This window comes from Argopecten irradians, unplaced genomic scaffold (assembly GCF_041381155.1).
Source record: "Argopecten irradians isolate NY unplaced genomic scaffold, Ai_NY scaffold_0031, whole genome shotgun sequence".
Lineage (NCBI taxonomy): Eukaryota > Metazoa > Mollusca > Bivalvia > Pectinida > Pectinidae > Argopecten > Argopecten irradians.
Window position 1 is genome coordinate 5,951 of NW_027187498.1, and position 21,980 is coordinate 27,930.

The 21,980-nt window shown below is 35.4% G+C and overlaps 1 protein-coding gene across 1 annotated transcript; it reads left to right on the forward strand.

The window, feature by feature from the left end:
* Positions 1-2,272: 2,272 nt before the first annotated feature.
* LOC138311483 (nascent polypeptide-associated complex subunit alpha, muscle-specific form-like) lies at positions 2,273-21,695 on the forward strand. Its single transcript, XM_069252815.1, is given in 17 exon segments — positions 2,273-2,354; positions 3,697-3,786; positions 4,341-4,422; positions 6,374-6,562; positions 6,787-7,361; positions 7,458-7,584; positions 7,586-7,934; positions 8,260-8,294; positions 12,419-12,533; positions 12,851-13,501; positions 13,630-14,747; positions 16,046-16,204; positions 16,574-16,981; positions 17,392-17,627; positions 18,146-18,253; positions 18,483-18,541; positions 18,907-21,695. Coding segments are annotated over 16 exon segments (5,793 nt in total). The 5' UTR covers positions 2,273-2,354; position 3,697; the 3' UTR covers positions 20,400-21,695.
* Positions 21,696-21,980: the final 285 nt, after the last annotated feature.

Consider the following 21,980-nt stretch of genomic DNA (forward strand, 5'->3'; position numbering starts at 1 on the left):
CTTAATGGGACAACTGCATATCTTTGAATTGTTTGCTTTATGCTAAAGTTCTGAAACCTTTATGCAGAAAATAAGACAAGTACAAGGAAAGTTACAATGCAATCTGATCAACATTATTTGATTGACAGGAACCTTTCGGCATTATCATGTTTTTATAGATCTAATTAAGCTATATATAGCTAGCTTAGTGTGACATAATATCTTTATGGTATTGACTACCATATGATAACAATCAACTTTCCTTATGGCAGGTAACACAAACTTTTCATCTCACACCTTTCACTGACCTGGGGCAATTCTGTCTACTTAGATTTGTTATAACTTCAGGGTACAGCATCAGATTCCAGTTTTGCAAGATTAGAACAAAACTTGTATCAACTGCTACTTATAGAACTTTTTTTCTGTTGAAAGTGTTAGTGTTAGAAGGACCATTCAGGGTAAAGCTTGTGTGGGAGTTACTCAGACTCACTGGATAGCATGTAATCAGATGATACCTTACAGAAAAGGTACTGGTATTAACATTTTTATTTCTATTTTTTCATCGGTAATTTTAAAAACTATATCATAATATCACTTATTACTTCCTGATTGTAACGTACCCAATGTCAGTGGGACTTCCTGAAGCAGCAGTGGACTTTCTGGTTGTCCTTTTAGGTGTCTTTGTCTGTCTCCCTGGCATCCTGATCCAATACTAATAAATGACATAGATTTAAAGGTCAATCAAATTAAAATTATCAAAAAATCAAGGAAACTTGCATCAATGAACTACTACAAATTCATACAATTAATTATAAAAGAGAATATATATATCATAAATCACACTTCATTACTTTTTCATTTTCAAAGGTGAAATAAGTGGGGGTTTTCATAAAGGGTTCTAACTGTACAGTACTGCACCCAACAAGTAGTCATGAAGGAACAGTAGTCGTGATTAAGGAAAAAAATAATTGTTGAAATCTCATGAAACACACTATATTCACATTAACAAAACAACACCATCATGAAGTATTCGTCAACAGCTCCAGACGTGCGAAAATCTTGATGCATAGAATATATATGTACACAACCAGTCCTAGTAGATATGTGGATGTGATCAAATTCCAATGTCGATGGATAAGAGAACAAGATAAGGAATATGTACTAAGTAAATTAATGGACCCAGGAAAGCATATGCCTCTAGTCTAAGTTCATATCCCTCTAGGAATGTGCTAAATTACTCTTTTATAAATTATTTTAGAAGTCAGTAAGATGAAACAAATCCACAGGAAAGTAAGAAAATGTTTGATGTCAAAAAATCTGTACTGCATAAGTATTGACGATATAACATTCAAGCTTATATTGAAAAGCGGTCATATAATTTTACATGAAATTCACCTGAGAGTTGGTCAACTTGCGTGAAGCTGAGACTTACTATCCTCTGTTTATACACGTGACTTCATACGAATAAATAATGTAACGCGATTGGCTGAAATATCAACAAGGCTGTTCAAAATTATGATTACAACCTGGGCCTATAAGGCCTACTGAGTGATGTAAAATCCCACGACAATATAGTCTATATTAGTCTTCCAATGATATTAACAATTGCCAAAAGGCAATGCAGAACTTAAAATTCATTATGTAAATCAGACGGTAAGTTTGAACTTGATCCTTTGAATGTACTTAGCTAGTGCATATGAAGGGCCCCATATGAAACCGTTTGTTTATGAATGATTTTCGGTTGTTCCACAACCTTGCAAAACACTGCATTATTATTCTGGATGAAATGCATTTTGTACCTTACTTTCAAGTTTGTATATATAGCTTCATATACCATAGCTTAACTTGACCACATTTGGATATATTTGTATATATCGTACTTACCCGCCTTAATATCGAAACACACTTACCACAACAAACGCCAAAAAATGCAAATGAGGTTCAATGGTCTATTCAAGAATGACCTTTGAACTTTTCCATATAAGGTATTAAAAATGGCGGGTGATTCTAACCAACCAATCATTTCATCGCGAACAACACATTTAAATCTTGTACAAGGAAAGGAAAATTATATCAATGCGCACAGCCAATGTTTATTTACGGTTATGAAAAATATTTATTTTCCCTTTTTATCGTCTTAATTGAATGTTTATATATATTTCATATTATAATGATATTGCTATTAATTTGTTCGAATTATTTTGAAGTTGACTAAAAAATTGTTATATAAAATATTACTTCCGGTTATACTTTTTCCGGCGAAAGCCGAATCGACCGTATTACTCACTTCATCATTAGTCTCGCGCGGCGATACATTACCGGGGTACGCGCATCGCGCAATATACATTATATTTACCGTAAGAGCCGTTAGAAAGGTAAGGTCAATTTAATAAGTAACATTGTATTATAGTTATTTACCAGTTTTAATGGTTTCTCTTGATAAATTAAATTTAGCGAACCATTTGTTTATAAAAATTAGTGTCTCGTACTGGTTCCGCGGGTAAGTTTGAATTTGGTGCTATCGGCCTTTTTAAAAAAACATGGCGTTGAAAACAGCTGAGAGCAAATGTATGCCAACGGTAAAATGATGCAAAAAGTTCAAAGTCACGTTGATGATTGAGTTTCTAGATTTCAATTTTCTTCGGTTAAATCGTGAATTCAATATTCGTTATTTTCATGTTTTATTTTATAGTCGAAAACGAATGCATATGATATAATATCTGAATAAATGTCGATGAATGTGGTTACAAAACAAAAGCCAAGATTTTCTTTGTGGGAAATGTGGTAGTCATTTAACATTTTTAATGCATAGCTACTGTTTAATCCAGATCATCTTGGTCTTTTTATCAGTTTTTGTCCACTGATTTTACTTTTAAACTAGTCTATGCTCTTAATATTGCACAATTTAATGATATTTCACCATATGATTGCTTTAAATGAAAGGGATGAATAAAAAACAATAAACCCACTTACATTGATACACTCCATATCACAGGTAACATACAGCATCAGTACTAGCATGTTCTTGATAATCTTGCATTCATTTGATTTCTGTGTCTGTTACCACAAGGACATGTCACTTGTGATAAGATACAGTATAACATTATATAGGTAGGTCGTCGTAATGTAGAGCACACATAAAAAGCATTGAGAATTATCATATTTTTACTAATTTCAACCAAAATTCACAGTTCAAGTGAACATGGAAATCAATAAACATCATCAAAATTTTATTATGTGGTGATATATTTGACATAAACCAAGTTTTTTGGATAAAACCAAAGAAAAGAGCATGCAGTTTTCTACAAACTTTCAAAAATTTCTAGAAAATCTGGTTTATAAACTGAATCAATTAATAGTAAATTGGAATTTGTTTTATTAACAAAGACATTTCTCAATACTAAATTTCTGTTTGTAAATATCTCAGACTTATCCCTTCCTAAATAATATCAGTAATGGGTCCCTGTAATCTGATTATCAATCAAAATTATTTGTTTTATTGTCAGCTTATACCTATACCGAATTATGTTATATAAACTAATGCACTGACACATGACTGAACACTTGTTGACAGCTGATTTGTAATTACCTGAGAGTTCCATAATTTGCTTATTCACTGTAGACATGGTAATTGCACATTGAAAATTTATTGATAGTAGTAGTACTTAAAAGAGAATAATATAGGGCATATAATGCTCATATTGTGATATTTTGCAGTATGCTGTATGGTAAAATAGTAGTTATCAAGCGGACGGGGGCAGATGGTGCACAATTTCCCTTGACAACATCAGTATGTTTGTTTGGAAGGTAAGTTATATTTTAGTGATGTTAATGTGAAACATGTTTAGATTTTAATATTATATTTTTCCAAACCTGATTGGTGTGTGTGATCAGTTATATATATATATATATAAACAGAAAGTTATTAAATTTTCTTTGTCTTTTTTTTATTACTATTTTTTATTACTATTATTTTTATTTTATTTTTTTGCATTTACAATTTCATATGATGAGTTAAATACAAACTTTCAAAGTAGTGTGTCTCAAGGTCAGTCTGTTATCTCAATTATTGTAACTTATACCCCACCAATGGGAGAAAAACATCATTGAATTGAACCACTGATCGATAAGGAGATCTAGTGCGAACGAATCTGACATTTAGCAGCTTATGACCTTGCATCATATATCCCCTGCATCTGGAATACTATTCTGTCTTTAAGATCAATTATTAAAACCTTCATTAAGATTTTATCAATATATTCACTATTCAGTAATGATAAGTATATTTGTAAAAAAATATCACAGTAGCTAGGATAATGGTTAACAGCTTTAAACCTATAACTTAATTGTTTGTTTTGTAGATCCAATGAATGTGACATTCGCATTCAGCTCCCAAATGTATCCAGAGAACATTGTAAGGTCACAGTTGATGATAAAGGAAAGGTAAGAATGTTTTTTCCTTATATAATTAAGTATTAATTGTCTTAAATGTTTGATTTCAGACTCTCCCTAATATAGGGTTTTTAAGATACTAAAACTGTGTTGACAGAAAACAATGGTCCCACCTTCCACCATTTGTTTTGAAATGTCACATAAAAATAATGGTTTTAACCACCAAATTACTGGTTTCACTTATTGATGGCAAACATTGTACTGACAATCATTTTGAAGCATATTGATTATCATCCAAGGAATGGATATTTAGGTAAACAAAATGCGAGCCACGTGTATACCTGTAGTGTGCTACATGTATTCCGTCTTTGCATATTACAGAGTTATCTGCCCTTGCGGGTAGGTATTGATTGTTGCGTCACGTGTTTCCGAGCGTAAAGTCATATGTTTCGGAGAAATTGACGTGAAATGTGCTCATAAAATAATGACGTAACAATCGATTACCTACCTGCAAGGGAGCAAACTCTGTAATATGCAAAGACGGAATTATATATGCAATTTTGATATTGTGAAAATGACGCAGTACCAGCAATGTTTGTGTTCAATTTGAATGTTTGACAATATGTCATGTATGTCGACCATGATTCCACTATAATAACTACAAGTGGCTTGCATTTTGTTTACCTCTCCGCTACATGTGTTTTTTTAAGATAAAACCAGAAGCAATGCTGATTGGCTACCGTTTAAACTAAATGTGTAGTCGGTGGCCATTAGAGTTGTGTGAAATAGAAAAGTCTTGGAAGTTTTTCGTTGTGCAGAATTGTTTAATTTCATAAATGGGATGTAACATGGGGGGCACTGGAGTTTATGAGATCTCAATGAATAGGTATGCGTACGTTTTCCTGACACAGCATAGACGGTGTATTAGAAAAATGTTGCTGAAGTAGCATAGGCCAAATCTGTCATACGATTTCACATTTTAAGAGGTACCGCAAGCTGACTTTAAATCGGACAAAAAAAGTCTAATAATATAGGGAGGTTTTGCAGACTAACTTCATACATGTATATATGTCATAGCTTCCAAGAAATAAAGGATATTGTCAGATAGGATGTTAAGCATCATAATCACATGCAATTGAAATGTAATTGAAAAGTAAATAGTCATTCATGATTGCATACATTTTTGTAATGTAATTATTATATTACATATTACATTCAATTACTTTTAAAATTGTAATGAGTTTATCTTAGGCTATCAAATTAGGTTAGTTTTCCAATGCGTTTTGCCATCAAATGAAGGACATGCTTTACAGAGAATCTTGGGACATATTATGTTCAAAATAAATTCTTCATATTTGTATAACCAGGGATCAGTCTAGGTTTTGGGGGAAACTATCCTTTTTCAAAATAGGGGGGAAAAATTGGCGAAATATAGGGGAATTTGAATCTTGTTATTTTGGTCCAAAATTATATTCATTTTGACGAAAAAGTACTGTAAAACAACTAATTTTATTTTAAGATTTAGAAAAGCAATATTTTAAGCTCAATAGTGAAAAATTTTAGTTTCTCATAAAATATGCAGTAGCTGTATGACAAATTTAAAGAAATTTCTAAACAAAAGTCTAAAAAAAAAATGAAAAATAAGTCACAGGGGAAATTGTGTTACAAAAACGGTCATTTTTTAGCTCCAAAGGGTGAATTTTTAAATCCTCAGGGGAATTTTAGACCAGAGGGGAATTCATTCCTTGCGGGGAAATTTACCCATAAATGGTAATAAATCAGAGCTAGATTAATCCCTGATAACATATATTCATTGATAAAATGAAATTACTTTATGGTATGCTGATATTTAATTTGATCATATTAATTATATAATAATGTTCTTTCTTATTTCAGGTGTTCCTGATAACATATATTCATTGATAAGATGAAATTACTTTATGGCATGCTGATATTTAATTTGATCATATTAATTATATAATAATGTTCTTTCTTATTTCAGGTGTTCCTGAACAATCTTAGTACAGTAAACCCAATTAAAGTGAATGACAAAGTTGTTCATGGAGATATTGAGCTGAAGAACAGCGATATTTTCACTATAATCGATAGATCCTTTCGCTTTGAGCTACCAGAAGGGTCTTCAGTCTCTCCAAAGAAAATGAATTCCCCGACTAAAGTCTCTACCCCTAAGGTTTGTTTCAGTTTTCACAAGTTGGCTTTGTTTCAGCACATGCATTAATTATTTGCAACAAATCACAAAATAGATATGGTTAAATGGTAAATTGATTTAGAACTGACCTTTAGTGTAATAATGAAACCCATGATGATGAAATAAATAGAATATTTTCCAGTGATGAGGTGATATCTTCAGAATTGGTTAAATTGTTATTATAGTGTTATCATTTTCTTTTACAGGCCAAATCTTCTTCACCTAACAAGTCTGTCAATCAAAGAAAACCTTTATCGCCATCAAACAGAGAACTTGATCTTCAACCAGCAGTTGCACCCAAGTCTCCAAGTAAAGATTCCAAAAAATCTGTGCCAAGAGCCAAGACACCATCGGGTACTGTCGCAAGTGTGCCTTCTACACCAAAGGAATTGGGTGATGAAGGTCGTCACAAGATTCTGACACCAAAGGCTAAACCACCAAGAACACCTTTATCAAAAACACCGCAATCTAACCAAGATGTTAGAGGGCGAAGCATGACCCCAGCAAAATCTCGAGTACAGTCACCATCTCCATCTTCAAGAACAGCAAAAGATCATATTTCTAGGTCCACAACACCCAAAGGAACATCTTCTAGCACTCCTATCATAAAAACTCCTAAGTCAAAATCTCTGGAAAAGACACCCAAAAGTAACACAACTCCAAAAACTACATCCATGTCCACCAGTCCTAAAGGTGTCACTCCCAAGGCAAAAACACCAAGGGCCACTAGTCCTAAAACTGACACTCCCAAGGCAGCAACACCAAGGGCCACCACCTAAAGGTGTCACTCCTAAGGCAACACACAAGAACCGCCAGTCGAAGCTGTTACCCAACAAACCGGGCCACCAGTCCTAAAGGCTAAGGCAACAACACCAAGAACCGCCAGTCCGAAGGCTGTTCCAACTCCCAAAGCAACAACACCGAGGGCCACCAGTCCTAAAGCTGTCACTCCTAAGGCAACAACACCAAGGGCCACCAGTCCAAAGGCTGTTACTCCTAAGGCAAAAAACACCAAGGGCCACCAGTCCAAAGGCTGTTACTCCCAAAGCAACAACACCAAGGGCCACCAGTCCAAAGGCTGTTACTCCCAAAGCAACAACACCAAGAACCGCCAGTCCTAAAGCTGTCACTCCTAAGGCAACAACACCAAGGGCAGCCAGTCCTAAAGCTGTCACCCCCAAGGCAAAAACACCAAGGACCACCAGTCCAAAGGCTGTTACTCCCAAAGCAACAACACCAAGGGCCACCAGTCCAAAGGCTGTTACTCCTAAAATTACAACGCCCAAGACTGAAAGTCCTAAAGCAACAACATCAAGGGCGGCCAGTCCTAAAGCTGTTACGCCAAAAATGGATTGTAAGTATTGTTGTACTGTATTTACATATTTTAAGTATTTGTTTAATCTAAACCAAATTGCTTTATATTTTTAGTACTAGGGCACCATTTTTAATTTTGTGACATATCCACACTTCTGATAAAAAGGTATCTATCTTAGGGCAAGACAGCCTGCACAGGAAACAACTGTATGATGTCATGCGAATACTACGTATTGTCCTGATAACATTCCTATGGATCAGAACATTTTTGCTTGCCATGGCTTGCAAAAGACTTGTTTCATAAAATCTTTGAAATGAACAATCATTTAAGATATTATGTTATACATGGTAAATGCTTGTTTCAGCTAAAAAGACACCCTCAACAGAAGGAAGAAGAAAGGTAAGAATATCAGGTGTGAGAAATGAGATATGGTATGGTATGAGATACTGCATTCGACCCAATTAGGGCCCAGCTGAAAAGGTGCTTAATAAGACAAAATTATTGCAAACCCATACAGTTTTGATCTGATGTCTTGGCATCAAAATGAGGCTTCAATAAAGGAAGGGGTGCTTATTGGGTTGAATACAGTTATTTCAACAATTCTATAGGGTGGCAATTTAACGTACACAAAATTGATAATTAGGTGTCTTGAATGGATAGGCCATCCTAAATTAAAAGACTCTTTTATATGTGGAAATGAAGGATAGGGATATTCTAATTGACTGTCAAAACCCGAGGCTTGCTGAGGGTTTTACAACATTTTGTGATCCCGATGGTAGAATATCTCTATTTTTCATATCCACGTAGGATAGTATTTTCACTTACACTTAAGAGATTTTATTGAATTTTATTACCATTATTTTCTGCAATTTTGAAATAAATCATAAAGAAAACAGGACTGCAAGTCAATTCTCCATGCGTGAAAATTGTGTGATATTTTCAACTGAATTCTTGTTGTTTGTATCTTTTTAAAGTAAATCCAGCCTAGTTTCTGAAAAAAAATTGTTTGAATAATTATACCCAAAAAATAGTAATATTGTTACGCTATGACACCATGAGGCTGTATTGCATGGGTTGTCATGCAATAGAGCCTTAGGGGACATAAGTGTATTGCCCAAGACCAGCCAGTATTACACGTGTAGGTATAAAGAGAAATTAACATATTTGTAACTCATTTGTCATAGACAGACACCAGTTGATTTGTTATGATAAAGATGTAACCCGGGCATCCAGTAGGATTAAAATCTCAAGAGTCAGTGACCCTTGGCTCTAAAATCCTGAGGGTCAAATCAAATTCCTGAGAGTCTAAATGTTAAACTTGAGGGTCAATATATAACTAATCGCATTAAAATTCAGTTATATTTAAATATTTCTACCAGCCAAATTATATTACCAATAACACTGATTATGTTTAAAAAGGGTAAATATGACTGTTATGTTTCTATGGAATAAGTAAAGAAAATAAATAGAATCAAATTTCATATTAATCTAGGGCTATTTCATTAAAATATACCCCCTACCCCAGGACGGCAAATTAAAAAAAACTTCTGTGCATGGTTGGTTTCCAGGAGAAAAAACTTTTGTACCACATGCTGGTCTTGAGAAAATCACATCTGTTCATGGTCTATTATTTTTCCTTTTTTAAAATCACTTCTATCACATTGTTGAAGTAAATTAAAACTACAGTTAATATGAAAAGATGGTGTATGTTTAGTTTTTTTATTTGTATTTCGTTCTCTGTCTTTCCTGTTGCAATGTCGGGAAACGCTCATTTCAGTATCGCGAGCGACTCAAGTGGTTACTGTCGTGTCGGTCTAACCGTTGACAAAATAAATGATGTAATACCTCGGTATGTTGAGTGACATTATTATCAACTGGTCGAGTGGTTCTGTCAATTGTCTGGAGGGGCGAAGTTTAGATAGCCTACCCGACGTCAGGCGATAGAGCGAGTGGGCGGAGTTTATCTGACAATGTTCTAGAGTTTGAAAGACAATATGACTGCGTCTGATAAAAAAACGTATGTGGAAGATCTTATGCTAACGGGGTACTGACAGACGGTAAACTTCGTAGTGAATTACTTGATCTTCACTATAAACTAAAGGATTATCTTTTTCATGAGATTAGTAAAAAAAGAACAACTGATGTTACGAGAGGAGGTTGTCACAAGATTATAAAGAATGTGACTGCACGTGGGACATTTAACCCAGCTACCTGTTTATCGGAACCCAAGCAAAATTACCAACGAAGTCTTAAGTTTATAGAATAAATAAAATCCGTAGTGAATTGAGAAAGTCCTTTGATATTTAAAAAGTTGATTGATAAAGAAACAAACAGAGGTAAATTTACCGCGAGGCGGGCCTCACAGCAGCCATTACGTTGTTCTCGAAGTAGCCTAACAGGTTAGCTAACGTTTGTGACGCACATTCCCTACCGTGAATTATGCTAGCGATGACGCAAAAGTTATCCAGTCTATCCTGGCTGAAACACGAACAGCAGCTCTTGAAAACCGCGTTATCACATTTTATGTCAGAGCTTTTTCTTTGAAGAAACGTCTGTTGTAAAAACTGTGGGTAATAGAAAGTATGGGCACATCCTGCAGTTCTTATGAATACTGTAATACCCAATGAGTTCAGGATAGATCTAGTTCTTATGAGTACGGTAATACCCGATGAGTTCAGGATAGATCTATCACACGTGGGTCACACATATCACATGCTATAAGTCACGCCCACCAACCAATCAACTCGCGTTTAGCATTATATTGTAACCCAGTATGCAATAGTATTGTGCAAGTTGGGCGACGAGTACATCACTGTCATCGTCAATGGTTAGACCGACACAACAGTACAATATTGGAGGAAAAAACAGGGGAGCCAGAGGTTTAAATTGTAACCCAGTATGCAATAGTATTGTCCAAGTTGCGCGGCGAGTACATCACTGTCATCGTCAACGGTAAGACCGACACGACAGTAAGGGGAGATAACGCTTACACCACATGTGAAAGTTGCAGCTAAGTGAATGTCTGGATATAATTTCTCAGGTGCACCAAGTTTCATGCTATATTAGATTTATATGTAAATACCTGTGTAAACATATCTGCTTAAATATTACTAAAAACAAATAATTTGGGATTAGAAACAATTTTTATTTCACAACACCAAAAAAATTGAAATGGGCATAAAAGTTAACTAGATCGCTAGGTGCACCACTTCACAGACATTTATCAGAAAATTGGCGGATAAAAACAATTATAAACTACTCTTTAGTTACATAACAATGGTTTTCAGAGTGAAGTTACATTATCAGTTGTCTAACCATTATATTAAGACATAAGCAAGGGGTATTTCTCTGTAAAAACAATCTCTGTTCAAGGTGGGAAATAGCACTTGGGAACTAATAATGAAGCTGGAATCCAGTTTCCGGAATTCAGGAATAACCAAAACAAAAAAACAAAAAATAATGCTGCAAATTAATATTTTTACTTTTCTTTTTAATAAGAGGGAGAAAATATCTTGTAAAATAGAATAAGAAATATTACTTAGATAATTCTAAAGTTTTTATTTTTTTTATTTTCTACTTAGTACAGTACTGTGATTAAAAAAAAAAAAAAAATCAAGGCAATTAAAATTAAATTTTGGGCAAGTGACTTTAAATTTTATTTTTACACCCCTACAGTCTTAAGAATGGCCGTAGAATGGAAATTTCATAGTATAACTCAAATTTGCTTTAATATAATAGGGTTTATCAATCAAAAATTGACTTGTTCTGTTATAAGCTGGCATTTAAACCACAATATAACTGACTGAAAAAGATTTCTTAAATCAAGACTACGTGTGTCTGTCAACTTCTCCCCTTGCAGGAATTCAGTTTGCAATATTCATAGTTGATAATATACGAAAATGTAGGTGTTTGTGAGCACTGGTTTTGACTCAGAACTATGTGTCTATTTTTTTGGCAGATTGCCGTCAATTTATATAATCATGAAACGTGGAGGTCATGTACATGTTAACGACGATTTCAGATTTTTATGTCGACAGAAAAAGGTAGCAAAAACAGGACAGACTTCATTCCATTTATAAAAAGAAAAAAGAATAATAATAACAGAAGCTTGGTTCACCTTCCTGATCCCTGAGTTAATACCAGTATTTCTGTTCTATACTTTAGAATGAATTGTCATTAATGGAATGTGTAGTTCAGATTATGCAACAATTCACTGACACATCTCATGGTCATCTTGCTTGTTATATACAGATTAATAGAAATTGCTTTGATGGGTGGTTCTTCAATCCAGAAAAAAATTCTATAGCATGTACCTCCTGGGAAAAAAACCTCTTCTGTGGGTGGTCCCCCTGAAAAAATAAGTGCCTCCTGTCTACAACGGAGAAAAAGTTGATCAATTAGATTGCAATATTTTCAATGTGCCTTGGGATGTGCCATTACATTGTGGGATAGTTCCCCAGATAGACAGTATTTGTCATTTAACGTACTTATGACTAATAATCCTATGAACATTCATTTTGTAGTCAATGCCAGCAGGAAGTCCATATGTACCTAAAACTGCATCATTGAAGAAAAACTTGTCAGAACTGCGACGTCGATCACAGCCAGTATTGGAATCAACCAGTCCAAATCGTTCAGGTAGGTGAAAAGTCGAGCTTAAGGTGTACCTCTTTATTGTTTGTATGGCAATATAAAGGGAAAGTCAAAATAAAAGGTAATATCAATACAACCCAATTTCAATGAATTTTTTTTTATCTTTATATTGTAAAAGAAATATTTTCAGAAATAAAATTAGAAATGTGGAATGTTTTTGATGGGTTGATTAGACATGTTCGGGCAAGTGGCTTCAAAAGAAAATACAACCTGGTTACCTAAATTTAATTTTATCTTTAGTAACTATTAGAAACTTTATAAGTTATATCATATAATATGAATGCATGCATGTTCTATCACAGGATTGCCAAAGACCCCTGAGAACAGAAAAAGAAAGTCAACTGAATCTATTGCTCCTAGTTCTAAAAGGAAAAGAGTATCATTTGGTCCTCAGTTGAGTCCAGAACATTTTGACAAACAATTACCTCCAATTACTCCTGTAAGAAAGGGAGCAACTCCAAGGAGACGATCTGAACCCCTGAAAAGAACATCACCACAGTCTTTGCTAAAACGAAGATCAATGGCACCAAAGACTACTCCCATCAAGGAAGAGAGTCCTTCAAAGTCTCCAAAAGCTGCTACACCCAAAGCAGCATCACCAGCGAAGTCTCCTACAGCATCCCCAAAAACTGCTACACCAAAAGCAGCAACACCAGGAAGACCCAAGTCACCTGCAGCATCCCCAAAAGCTGCTTCTCCCAAAGCAGATACACCAGCTAGGTCCAAGTCACCTGTAGCATCCCCAAAAGCTGTTTTACCCAAAGCAGCAACACCGGCTAGGTCCAAGTCACCTGTAGCATCCCCAAAAGCTGTTACACCCAAAGCAGCAACACCAGGAAGACCTAAGTCGCCTGCAGCATCCCCAAAAGCTGTTTTACCCAAAGCAGCAACACCAGCTAGGTCCACGTCGCCTGTAGCAGCCCTAAAAGCTGTTACACCCAAAGCAGCAACACCTGGAAGACCCAAGGAAGACCCAAGTCACCAGCAGCAACACCAGGAAGACCCAAGTCGCCAGCAGCTTCTCCTAAAGCAGCAACACCAGGAAGACCCAAGTCGCCAGCAGCTTCTAAAGCAGCAACACCTGGAAGACCCAAGTCACCAGCAGCAACACCAGGAAGACCCAAGTCGCCAGCAGCTTCTCCTAAAGCAGCAACACCAGGAAGACCTAAGTCGCCAGCGGCATCCCCAAAAGCTGTTACACCTAAAGCAGCAACCCCGGCTAGGTCCAAGTCTCCTGCAGCATCCCCAAAAGCTATTACACCCAAAGCAGCAACACCAGGACGACCCAAGTCGCCTGCAGCATCCCCAAAAGCTGTTACACCCAAAGCAGCAACACCAGAGAGACCTAAGTCTCCTGCAGCATCCCCAAAAGCTGCTACTCCTAAAGCAGAAACACCAGCCAGGTCTAAGTCGCCAGCAGCATCTCCAGAAGCTGCTTCTCCCAAAGCAGCAACACAAAAAAGACCAAAGTCTCCTGTGGTGACACCAAAAGCCACCAAATCAGCTACCCCTTCTTCTAAATCCTCCAAACGGAAATCTGATGGAAAGGGTATTGGTAATGCATCATTCACTGGAATAAAGCGACTGTTGAAGACTCCGAAAGGAAAAGCTACTGTTTCTGCAGATATTAGTTTCACAGGCCTTCAGGAAATGTTGAAGACGCCAACTGTGATAACAAGTACTCCAAAACAGATCAGCCACAAGAAAAGGCGAGCAAGTACTGGTACTGTGGGATTGTCTGCAAACAAGACAGTAACCCCATCAAAGTCTGCAAAGAAACAAAAATTAGACCGGAGTTTTAAAGAACTTGATGCATTGATGCCCAGTCCAGTGAAATCTCCTGGGGCCACTACTCCGAAGCACACCCCTAAATCGGCCAAGAAAACTCCCAAATCTGTTAAAAAGACTCCAAAGCAAGCCACACCTAAATCTACTAAAAAGACACCCAAGACAACACCTAAAGTAGGAAAGACACCTAAATCTGTAAAGAAATCTTTGAAGACAGCCTCCCCTCCACCTGCTCTTAAAAATGCTGTGGCTTTGAGAGCTATCCATGGTAAGGACGCCATTCCAAGTCTTGGAGGAAGTTGGTCAGATATACTTAAGAAAGGAATAATGCAGAAAGGAGTGGCCAGGAAACTGTCTCCAGCACGTCCCAAACCAGTACAGGTCAAGCAGGCTCCTACTAAAGCAGCAAAGGTTTGTAATGAGCTTTTGCTATAAAAACAGTGAAAATATTTCTGCTTTTGTGATAGATTTTCATTTGTAGGGTGTATCAATGAAATATGATAAATAGAGGATATTACATGAGTGGCTATGTAATATGAGATTTATCAAATGAGTTCAATAATTTGACATGCGACGAGCCTTTATGCAATTCTGTTTATCACATAACATAAATATAATATAAGTGAAACCTTTAATCCATCTCTAAATAAAACAGTAGAAATTTGGCTCAGATGTGATATTTCTGTCTTCTGAGACAATTGTGTGACGCCATTATACAAATAAATATCGGTAAAAGCGTTTAAAAGAAATAATGTATATATTGGAAATATGATAAGATTGAAAATAATAACGTACCAGATGCATGTTCAATCATAGAATTATTTAATTCACAGAAAATCGGCTGACTGAAGCATGGTTGTTTACAATCGCAACACAATAGTGGACTCATTTTCTGTTACGATTTTCTGTGGGAAGATTATCAAGAAAATAATAGTAAAATTGTGAAAAATAATAAAATATCCATCAATAAGTTATTTACATTATTTAAATATTATTCATTTGCAAAAAAATGTTTGAAGACAGTGTAAAAAGCATCTTTTGATTGACAATTAATTTGCTGTGTTTTAACTAAATAATCAGCTATCAATTTTATACATGTAGAATACCAGTAATTTAAGGCATAATAACGATGTTATAAACATCACATTGTCGTAAAACATCGTTTAATTGATCTCTGCAATAATATGCATTTGCTCAATACACAAAGGATGAAGCCCATATTTACTTCGGGTACAGTAGCGAGAGGGAAATTTGAATGAGTTGGGAGACATTAAGGTTCGAATATCTAAATAGTCAAATACATCAAACAAATATTCAAATATCAAAATCTGCTATTGGTTTCAGCTCTAGTAACCTCATAATGATATCATTAATTACATGTCTTACGATATTTATGACATGGCTGGATGGATTATATGATAAATGTAATATTTTATTTTGAGGGGAAAGGAGGTCCTTTGTCTAAAGTACATATTCTGAGTAAAGTTCAAAACCCTTATTTTCTTTATTGAAATAAGCCATTTGGACACATTAAAAAAATATTTTTATGATATGTCAACACCACACAGAAAATATAATTACGGTAGTCCAATCTAATTTTAACAAAAGTTTTGGTACTAAAGTATAAGATTATTATTAAAATATTTGCATTAACTGATATGTATGCAAACCATAAATTTCTAGTTCATTCTGTATCTGCTTTTGTTTAGGTTCCCCCTAAGACTCCCAGAACAGTGGCTGCCAAGAAAGCTCCAACAACAGGACATGTCAATTCTCCAGTTACACTGGTCATACACAAAAAGTCAACAAAAACACCCAAAGCTCTGCCTAAGAAGGGTCGCAAAAGTATGGGAAGAAAAGTCCACAAGGTATGTGGTATCTCTAATATCCTGAGAGAATCTTTTTTCCCTCCTATTTATAAAATCAACTATTCAAAGGTTCATAACATTTTCATGGGATAGGCTTTTTCATTATTGAAACTTTCAAGACATATTCAAAAGTGGAGTGATTTAAACTTTATGTAATTTGACAGTATTGCTACTAAGAGTACATGGTATCAGACTTCAAAATGACAAATGAAATATTTTTGTAAATTGAAGCTCTTCTCAAAATTTTGATTGAATATTTGGAAATGATTCTTGTAAAATCGCTAACATTGTTTTGCATTCAGTATTATTTTTTTGCTGTTAATAACAAAAAAGAGGAAGGCATATAATGATTTGATGATTCTTTTGTAGAAAATTACAGATGATTTGAATACAACGCTGACTGGTCTGACAGATTTATTTGAGTCTCCAAAAAGAACAACGAAATCTCCAAAGACACCTTCCTCTGTGGGTACACCTCACTCACTTTACTCTGACATTCCTGACACTCCAAATGGTCCAGGAGAAATGATTGTGTCCCCTATTTCAACAGGAAAGAAACGTAAGTCTGTTTCTTCCCCAAATCTACTTGGTGTGAAGAATCTTTTCATTCAGAAGAAATCTCCCAAGGCAGGAAGTCCAACTGGCATAAAGAGATTGATGGCTACTCCTAAACAGAAGTTTTTGGCTGCAAGTCCAACAGGCATTAAACGATTGATGGCTACTCCTAAACAGAAATCTGTGGCCGCCAGTCCCACAGGAGTTGCAGATTTATTCAAGGTATGCTTCATTTTAATTACTGTTATAAGCTTTCAATGGATTCTGTAGAATTAAAGATTATTTAGATGACTAGACAATGAAAAATAAATTAAGGACAAACTTGGCTTTATAGCTCAAATATTAAGGTATTTTGGTCATTGATAGCAAATGTACCTTGTATAATTTAATTGGTGTTCATTACTTAATTCTGTTGATCATTGTTTCATAAACCATACAACATTTACATTTAGTTCAGAAGAACTTATTTTATATATCTAATACCGATTTTAAAATGTCTTGATAATCACTGAAAGTTTTAGAGTTTGTCACCTCATAAACTCAGATATTTCTCATACTTAATGTTGTTGAAATTTTATCATGGTTGCAGGGAAATTTTGTAAAATGTAATTATAACCAATCTCTTTTCACAGACACCAAAAACTACTGCAAAGACCACGCCCAAGGCAACACCCAAGAATACACCTGCAAAGGCCTTACCCAAGACTACACCCAAGACTACACCCAAGACCACACCCAAGACTACACCTAAGACTACACCTGCAAAAACCACACCCAAGACCATGCCTAAAATTGTTTTATCAAAAAGAAAGGCAGTAAAATCAACCAAAAAATCTCCATCTGCAATGAAAGCATCACCACCCAGAAGGTAGCTTGCCGACATGATATATCTGAAATTGTTTTGTACTCTCTTCCTATTTTTAAGTAAATGTTGTTCCATGATGATCTGACAGCATCCCATTAGGGATCTCGTTCTGGTGACCTTTGGAAATGGCGAATCAAATTGCTTCTCCCAGATTCTTGACTGGGAATGAAACAGTTTGAAAAGGCTGCCAGAATTATTCATCCTACCCAAAGAGCAAAACAAAGCAAATTGTGTCAGTATACGAGATAAAACGTTGTTTTAAATTGATGAAGGTGTAGAAAATGCATTTGATCTGAAACACAGGTGATATAAAGGTCATCTGAACTTGTATTTTAATCAGATAGAATGATGTCCTTACAAGAGAGAAAATTTAGGTTAAGAAACATTGTTCTTATGTAGCTTTCCTATGATTATAGGTTAATATGCTCATAACTGTCCTGTTTAATTGGTTGTGTACTTTGGGGTAATATTGATGAAATTCCTTTTTACATAGAAAATAATGCTACAAAATTCTTGTACAGGGGAAGGAAGAGGCCAGCTACAGATGATTCATCACCTCATGTCCCAAGCAAAGTGGTAAAAACGAGTGAAAAAACTGCAACACCAAGCCCAGCAAAACCATTGCCAAGGTAATATCTCAACTAAAAAAAAAAAAAAAAAAAAAAAAAAAAACCTTTGAAGGTTTTATAGTTCCAAAGTTCCATTACACCTGGGTTATTTTGTTGCTGGCGGCTTGCAAATAATATTCTACATTTGTGAATCTTTTAAAAACGAAAAGAATTGTGAGAGAGAAAAGAATGAAAATAAATAAAATGTATACCTTGAAGTTAAAGTAATGTTGTCTTATATTCTTTGTAGGACAAAGACTGCCAAGAAGACTCCAACAAAATCTCCAGTTAAAGGAAGATCAACAAGAGGTACAAAAAAAACTTCTTATGAATTTTTTATTGAATAATGAAAATATAAGCTTTATTTTGAGTCTGGTAGACTGTTATATTAAAACCACTTTTAAACATGAGAATCCATGTATTAGAATCCATGTATTAGTTTTCATGTGTATGCAAGATGACTTGAAAATAGTATTGCAATGATATCTGATTTTGTTAGCTATCATTGTTCTGAGGAAGTTTTCACAAAATGAAAAGCTTAATGCTTAGTATAGTTTTGATTTTTGATAAAAAAAAAACATATTTTTCTGTCTTCCCTTGGCTAGACATGGTGTCAGCCAATAGATGCAAGTTATAGAACCCTTGAATCATTATCAAATCATTTTTGTTATCAGGGAGGAAGGAAATAGCAAAGAAATCTCCCATCAAGAAAGCAGTAGCACAGCCAACCAAAGTTGATTCTCCCAAGGTTGAAGTACAGAACCGTAGAAAAGGAAGGTTTGCGAAAAAGGTCCCTACTCCTCAAAAGGACTTGCCAGTGAAAAAAGGAAAAAGGACAGCTGCTGTGGCAAAGATTACTGAAGACATCAAGCCTTCACCTGCAAAGAAACCTTCCCCATTGAAAACTAAATCTGCTGTTGTGAAAAAGGCTTCAACTGTAAAAAAATCGCCTGTGAAGAGAAGTCGAAGGGGTGCTCCCATGGAAGAAGTTGCAAAGGCAGCCACACCTAAGGCAGCAACACCTGTCAAAAAGACTAGACGAGGTGGTCCAGTTAAGCAAAAATCGCCTGTAAAACCAGTAGAAGAAAAGGTTGCAACTCCTGTCAAGGCAGCAGAGGTGAAACTCATTGAAGAAGTTGCAAAGGCTGCTACACCGAAGGTAGCAACACCTGTCAAAAAGACCAGACGAGGTGGTCCAGTTAAGCAAAAATCACCTGTAAAACCAGTAGAAGAAAAGGTTGCAACTCCTGTCAAGGCAGCAGAGGTGAAAAAGGACACTCCAGTGAAAAGGACTAGAAGAGGTGGTCCAGTTAAAAAGATACCCGAAAAGAAAACCGAGTTGAAAACTGCTACTCCAGTGAAGGAAGCATTACCCGCATCTCCAGTAAAGAGAAGTAGAAGAGGTTCCAAAATCACAAAATCACCAGCAAAGGCGGCATCAAAGAAAGAGACATCTGACAAGTCTAACAAAAGGTCACCTGCAAAGAAAGTAGAAAAGGCAGCAACTCCTGCGAAATCTCCAGTGAAGGCACCAGCAAGAAGGGGAAGGAGAGGAGCAGCAACTGTCCCTACACCTGTTAAAGACTCTCCAGCAAAGTCTGCCCCAACACGTGGAACAAAGAGGAAAGCTATTGATGAACAGAAGAGTCTGGCAAAGGTTCCTAAAATATCAGCTCCAGTTGAAGTTGCAAAGCCTTCACCTGAAAAGAAAGGTAAAAGGGGAGCTGTGGCAAAACCTGCAACACCAGCTAAAGTCAGTCCTGTTAAACCAAGGCGTACAAAAGGTAAAGCAGAAACGCCAGTGAAAGCAGAAACGCCAGTGAAGAAGGTAGTTGTTGAAGAAAAAAAGGTAAACACACCTAAGCCATCACCTGCTAAGCTTACCAGAGTGAATAGGAGGAAGGCAGTTCAAGGAAAACCAGCATCTCCTGCAAAAGTGTCTCCACAAAAGAAAGATAAAAAGGGAACTGTTAAAACTACCAAGATAGCCACACCCGCCAAAGTCAGTCCCGTTAAAGCTAAATGGGCGACCCGTGGAAAAGCTGCCAGCTCAGCAAAGAAATTGCCTGTTAAAGCAACAAAGTCCAACAAAAAGACAACAAAAGCAGCCAGTCCTGCCAAAAAAGCTGCAACACCTGTAAAGCGTACAACAAGAAGTAGGAAATGAAAGGATTAAATTAACCTCTCAATGTAAATATCATATATAAAGTATTCTCATTGTAAATACAGATTATATCATATTAATGTAATCATAACAATACCGGGTACTAATATATGGGTATGTCTTTAATAAATGTCTCGGGACATATTCATCATGTTATAGATTTCAATTGATCTCAAAGACAACCTATTTAGTTTCGAAAACAAGTACTAACTTATTGTTGCTTCCTAAGAAAATACTTTTCATTGTTGAAGATTAAAATTGTCTAAAGGCGTCAAAGGTGGAAGTGTGCAAGACAAATAAAAATTCTTTCCTTTTTTTCACTCATCAACTGTTTGAAACAAGCTTACCTCGCTCTAAGCATATTCAAATATCTAATAACACAATTACAGTATTGTGAAATAGATTACATGTAATGCTTAATGTAAACCTAAAAAAAAGTGTTGTTGGTTGGTTTTTTTTTCTCTCTCTCTTTCTTTTCTGTCTTTCTGCGAATTGCAATTCTTAAAAAGATTGTTTTCATGTGAATGTGCTCATAGATTTTTATCAATATATGCCAGGATCATCTTTGTATATATTTCATGTACCATTGTCATAATATTATGTACTGTATTGTCTTGTTCAAAGTCGTGTACCATATTTTAAGTTAAAACTGTATTTAGTTATAGATATGGGAAGTGTCTTCCTAGAATCACTTGCTGCATAATGTGGAACTAAATATAGACTTCATTTGTGAAATATGATGTAATTGTGAAGTAGGTGTAGGAATGTAATTTGTTGTCGTGCATATGCCATGTTCATTTTTGTGCTTACCAGTATTTTAAATTTAAATTATTTGTTTTTACTATTATGTTCATTACTGGTTTTGGCTATTCTTTCAAGATAATTCAAAAAATTGTAACAAAGTTAAGAAATTTAGTCTTTCATTTTATATATCTATAAGGTAATGGTGTTCCCCAAATAGATTTTTTACAAGGCATTGATTGAACAAATTTAAGCAATTTCATTTTAAAGTGATTTCTAATATTTGTAATAAAATTTTAATAAGGTAAATTTTTAAACATATGAATAAGATATTTTAGAATCTTGAACAATTTGTAATGCATGTTTATGTAAATTGTACACTACTCTGCTATTGTCATCTTAAATGTTGTTGAATGCCTTGCTCGTTTCCAGGTAAAAATTTAATTTGATGTTGGCAAACATTACAGCATTGAAGGAAAGATATTGTTGAATTAATTATATCAGAATTATAGATATGATAGAAACATGAGTCTTATAACAATAAAAAGTCATCTCCAACATGCTGTTTATTTATTCTTTACTAGTTTAGTATAATGGTTTTACAAAATATGGGACAACATAACAGGTAACTTGTTTGTGGTTACTAATGTTCACCAACCCTTCACTTCAAACTAACTTTTTGTTGGTCTGGGGAAATGTGTCCATTTGTTGTAAACTGTATACCATTCTCGCTACTCCAGGGGCAACTATCAATTCTTATATCCACCCCTGGAAATTGGAATGTGTCGTAGCAGATTGGAAGGCTTGCAGATGAGCAGGTACCGTATATAGTTTGGTCATTTT